Raw genomic sequence first — 4287 nt, 5'->3', positions numbered from 1 at the left:
CCGCGCCCGGCTTGAGTATTTTTTATCACAAATGAATATTGCCTCACTCTTTTCTTGTCTTAGCTGAAATGCTGCATCCTCAGGATGGTCTCGATCTCCTGACCTTGTGATCCGCCCGTCTCGGCCTCCCAAAGTGCTGGGATTACAGGCTTGAGCCACCGCGCCCGGCTTGTGTACACTTTTCTTTCCCACACTTCCCAGACCCTCCCACCACCCAACCCCTTGTCTTGCTCATGCCAGGCACAAGAAGAGCTCACTGTTGTGAAATCCAGGAATTAAAATTTGCAGAGAGGGGGAGGGGAGGGCTGTTGCAGTTGCAAGACTCCTCATTTTTTCCTTTCTAGGAAAGCCTTTCATGAAGGCTTGGATGCGAAATGGGGGAGCGGTGGGGAATGTGGAGAAGAACTCAGGGGCAGGGGGCTGTAGGGGGGCGACCGAGTTCAGGGGAGCATAAGAAGCTCGGGAAAATGGGGAGTTGGGTTTAAATTAAGGTCTTGGCCCCTGCTAACGTCAGCTTGGCGCTCCGTGGTCCGGCGCGCACGGACAAAGCGGGGGATACGGGGGCGGTCGATTCGCAGGGTCCGCCCCATGAGCTGCGGCACCGCCCCCGCGGGTCCTTCCCGTCCCGGTGCAGCTGCTTCCGGGCTCCGCAGCTCCCAGCGGCTCCCCAAGGCCGCCGCGCCGACGCTGGGCCCGGGAGCGGTCCTCGCGCAAAGCGCCCGGACGCGAGGGTCCCGAAGTAGGCCCGCACTTTGCCTCGCGACTGGGGATCTCCGAGGACATCTTAGTTCTGACCTTGCGGAGGCCGCGTCTCTGCTGCGTGTTCGCGGGCCAATCGGGCCACTTTGTAGAAATCATCGCGCTCTAAATCAAGGGACGAACGCTGCTAGCTGGAGTTTGCTGGACACTTTCATTCCACCTAGTAACGAAGAGAATTCCTATTCCTCGAGGTCCCTTGGGGCAGCACTTCAAGACTACACGATCCAGGAGCACCTGGGACCTGGGGCCACCTTCCTGCCTGCTTTATTGGATGGAGCACTGCCGCCCCAGTTTCTGGGGCACCTTGGGGTGTGGCCTTGGTGAGTGAAACTTGGGGTGATGCCTGCTGGGAAGGAAATCCGGAAACACAGAGAGGACTCTCTGGTGGTGACCCAGGCCTTGTCAGATCTGAGACTCTTGGAATCTTGTTTGTGGGGGTGTGGATGGTGAATGAATTTGGGTGTGCCTCCCTTTACCCCAAAACTGAAGAGGAAGCAAACCACTTGCCACACTTGAGGCTGCATGACCATTCAGAGAAGGGAGGAGCCACTTCTGAATTCAGAGTAGGACTGCATCACCAGGCAAATACCTGTTCTGAGCCAGAAAGACTCTGGCTTCTGAGGAGATCCTGAGAGTCTGAGTAGTGCCAGGAAGCAGCCTCAGAATCTGGGGGCCCATTACACACCCCAGCCATGTTCCTGCGACGGCTTGGTGGCTGGTTACCTCGCCCTTGGGGCCGCCGGAAACCAATGAGGCCTGACCCACCTGACCCAGAACCCCGATGGGTGGACAGCTCCTCGGAGAATTCAGGAAGTGACTGGGATAGTGCCCCAGAAACCATGGAAGATGTGGGGCATCCCAAGACCAAGGACTCAGGGGCATTGAGGGTTTCTAGGGCTGCTTCCGAACCAAGCACTGAGCCCCAAGTTGAGCAACTAGGGAGCAAAAGAATGGATTCCCTCAAGTGGGTCCAGCCTATCTCTAGCACTCAAGAGTCTGGGAGACTGGAGGCTGGAGGGGCCAGTCCCGAACTCGGATGGGATCATGTGGATTCAGGAGGCACCAGGAGACCTGAGGTGTTGCCTGAAGGGGGAATGAGCGTCCCTGGGCCAGGAACCCCAGTGGAGAAACCTGGCAGGCGTGAGAAGCTGTTGGGCTGGTTGCGGGGGGAACCAGGAGCTCCCTCCCGGTACTTGGGGGGACCAGAGGAGTGTCTGCAGATCTCCACCAACCTGACCCTGCATCTGCTGGAGCTGCTTGCCTCTGCCCTGCTGGCCCTGTGCTCACGACCACTGCGGGCAGCCTTGGACACACTGGGCCTGCGTGGACCGCTGGGCCTCTGGCTACATGGCCTACTGTCCTTCCTGGCTGCCTTGCATGGGCTCCATGCTGTTCTGAGCCTACTTACTGCCCACCCTTTGCACTTTGCCTGCCTCTTTGGTCTCCTGCAGGCCTTGGTGCTGGCTGTCAGCCTCCGGGAGCCCAGTGGGGATGAGGAGGCCACTGATTGGGAGAGTGAGGGGTTGGAGAGGGAGGGTGAGGAGCAGAGGGGAGACCCAGGAAAGGGGCTGTGACCATGGGGTGCCGTGTGGGGGTAAAGGGTGAAGAGTGTGTGGGCTTTAGGAGAAAAGTGTGGGGCATGACCCAAATTGTAAGCATAGGGACCTCAGGGATGGGGAAGAAACCCCAGAGTATGAGGGTGCAGGGCCCCCCTTCATACATAGGAGAGAACAGAGCTATTTAGGGTGTTTGTGTTTATCGACAGTGAGGGCACTGCCCTTGGATTCACCAGCTGTTATTTTTGCTTTTAAATTTCTCCCACCTTCAGTTTTTTGTGTTTTTTTTTTTCCACCTCCACTTTTTAAAAGCAGAAAAAAAAAAGAAAAAGAAAAAGAAAAAGAAAAAAAGTGTGGTGGTGGAGAATAAAGACCAAAGGGTTCTCTCTACCTTTCAAAACTCTCCTGGGGTGCAGGAGACGAGAGCAGGGTAGCAGTAAGAGAGTGGTTGGGACACCCAGGGTACTCCTTGGATCTCGAGATCTGAGCCACCAAGGGAAGAGTGGGGCTGCTAGGCAAGTGGATTAGGGGGTCTGGATAGGACCCCACAGGTGACAGGGAGCCTGCAGGGCAGCTCTGGTGATCGTGGGAGCCAGAGGGAGTGGGGACAGCGCAGGCAGTATTGGCAGGAGGGCCAGTGCAGAAGGGCGGTAGTTCAGGCAGTGTGGGGGAAGCACTGAAGCCTGTTGTCCCCACTTGGGGGCTAGGGGTTTGCTCACTCAGCAATAAATAACTGTGTCACATCAAATCCTAAATATACCACTACAAAGTGAGAGTTACTGCCACTCTGTTCTTCCTGACGCCATCCACCTGGGGGTTTAGGTGGTAGAGAATCCAGGGGGAGTGTTGAAATGGGAGGCGTGGGAATGATGTCTGGAGACAAACCCCAGAATGAGATGAGGATTGAAAAATCATCTTTATTATCTTGAATGGGAGTTGGAAGTCTCCAGCTTCTCTCTTCAATAACTCAGCTCCCATTGTACTGTCTGGGGACTTAGACGAAGTTACAGGTCAGTTACTGGACAGCTCACAGGCCTCTGTGATGGGAGAAGGGAAAAAGAAGACGACAGAAAGGAAGTCCAGGGAGAAAAGCAAAGTTGATAGTAATGGGGTGGGGGAGAATGTGTTCTTTCATTCCGTGTCAAAGGGGAGTCTCTAAGGGCCTTTTCCCTCCACGTATGACCCTCTGTCCCCTTTATCCAGTGCAAACTCTGAAACCTCTCTTGAGTAGCCCAGAACCCATCCTGCGTCCCTCAGGTGACATGACAGCTCTTAGCCATATCCCTCTGGTGACATCACATGAGCCTCTTTCACCCTGTAACCCCAGAAGACTTGGTGAGTCCTAATCCTGTTTTGTGAAACTTTAACACCTTACCTTGATTCCTAGGAGTCAGTAAGAAGGCTTTGGAATCCAGGCAGGAAGTCAGGGACTTGAATTCCTCCACACACTTTGCGGGAGGATGTGGTGAGCGATCTGGAAGGGCAAGGTGGGGCCAGGCCAGTCAAAACCCCTGGAAGCACCTAGCTCTTCCTGGGAGGATGTCATAGGACACAGAGTGAGGAGTTCTCTTGCCCTCCCTTGTTTCCCTCCAACCCTTCCTGCCTTATATCCCTACTCACTGTAGAGGAGAAAGCGCTGGTAACCCTGGCCTGTCTCATTCAGCATGATTCCACCTGGGCATGAGCTGGAAAAGAGCTCAGTCTTCATGTCAGGGCGGCCTGTCAAAGTAGGTGGGAGAAGTGTGAGAACACAGATGCAGAACCAAGCTTCAAGGGACTTGGGGAGGGTGAGGGCTGGGAAGAACCAACCTTCAGTTCTGAGATCTGTGCTCCCTTCAGTCAGGTGGTAGATCCATTTCCGGGGCACACAGAGCCCATCTTTTCTGCAGAGGTGGTGGTGGCAAGGAGGAAAGAATGAGCATCACCCCAACTACAGTGTCCCAGCTGGTTTTTTTTTTTTTTTTTTTTTTTT

General features: G+C 54.9%; 2 protein-coding genes across 5 annotated transcripts in view; one reads left to right on the top strand and one right to left on the bottom strand.

Moving 5' to 3' along the window:
* The first annotated feature begins 640 nt into the window (after positions 1–640).
* Positions 641–3090, top strand: LOC105513732 (chromosome unknown open reading frame, human C6orf47). The gene has a single exon (XM_011944693.1). The coding sequence runs from the start codon at positions 1452–1454 to the stop codon at positions 2331–2333; it is 882 nt and encodes a 293-aa protein (XP_011800083.1). The 5' UTR covers positions 641–1451; the 3' UTR covers positions 2334–3090.
* A 122-nt stretch (positions 3091–3212) lies between these two features.
* Positions 3213–4287, bottom strand: part of APOM (apolipoprotein M) — a 20804-nt gene continuing 19729 nt past the window's right edge. For 3 of the 4 annotated variants that reach the window (XM_011944697.1, XM_011944695.1, XM_011944696.1), the window contains 4 exons: positions 4125–4198; positions 3936–4034; positions 3691–3789; positions 3213–3352 (listed from right to left, as the gene is read on the bottom strand). In XM_011944697.1, coding sequence (XP_011800087.1) covers positions 3327–3352; positions 3691–3789; positions 3936–4034; positions 4125–4198 — 298 coding nt within the window. In that variant the 3' untranslated portion in view covers positions 3213–3326. Of the gene's footprint in view, positions 3353–3685; positions 3790–3935; positions 4035–4124; positions 4199–4287 lie in introns of all 4 variants that reach the window. The other variant, XM_011944694.1, reaches the window with a different exon arrangement.

The sequence above is a fragment of the Colobus angolensis genome, unplaced genomic scaffold (assembly GCF_000951035.1).
Source record: "Colobus angolensis palliatus isolate OR3802 unplaced genomic scaffold, Cang.pa_1.0 Scaffold236, whole genome shotgun sequence".
In the NCBI taxonomy this organism is placed as follows: domain Eukaryota; kingdom Metazoa; phylum Chordata; class Mammalia; order Primates; family Cercopithecidae; genus Colobus; species Colobus angolensis.
Note: the sequence above shows the minus strand (reverse complement) of the source record. Positions and strands in the feature narration are given on the sequence as shown.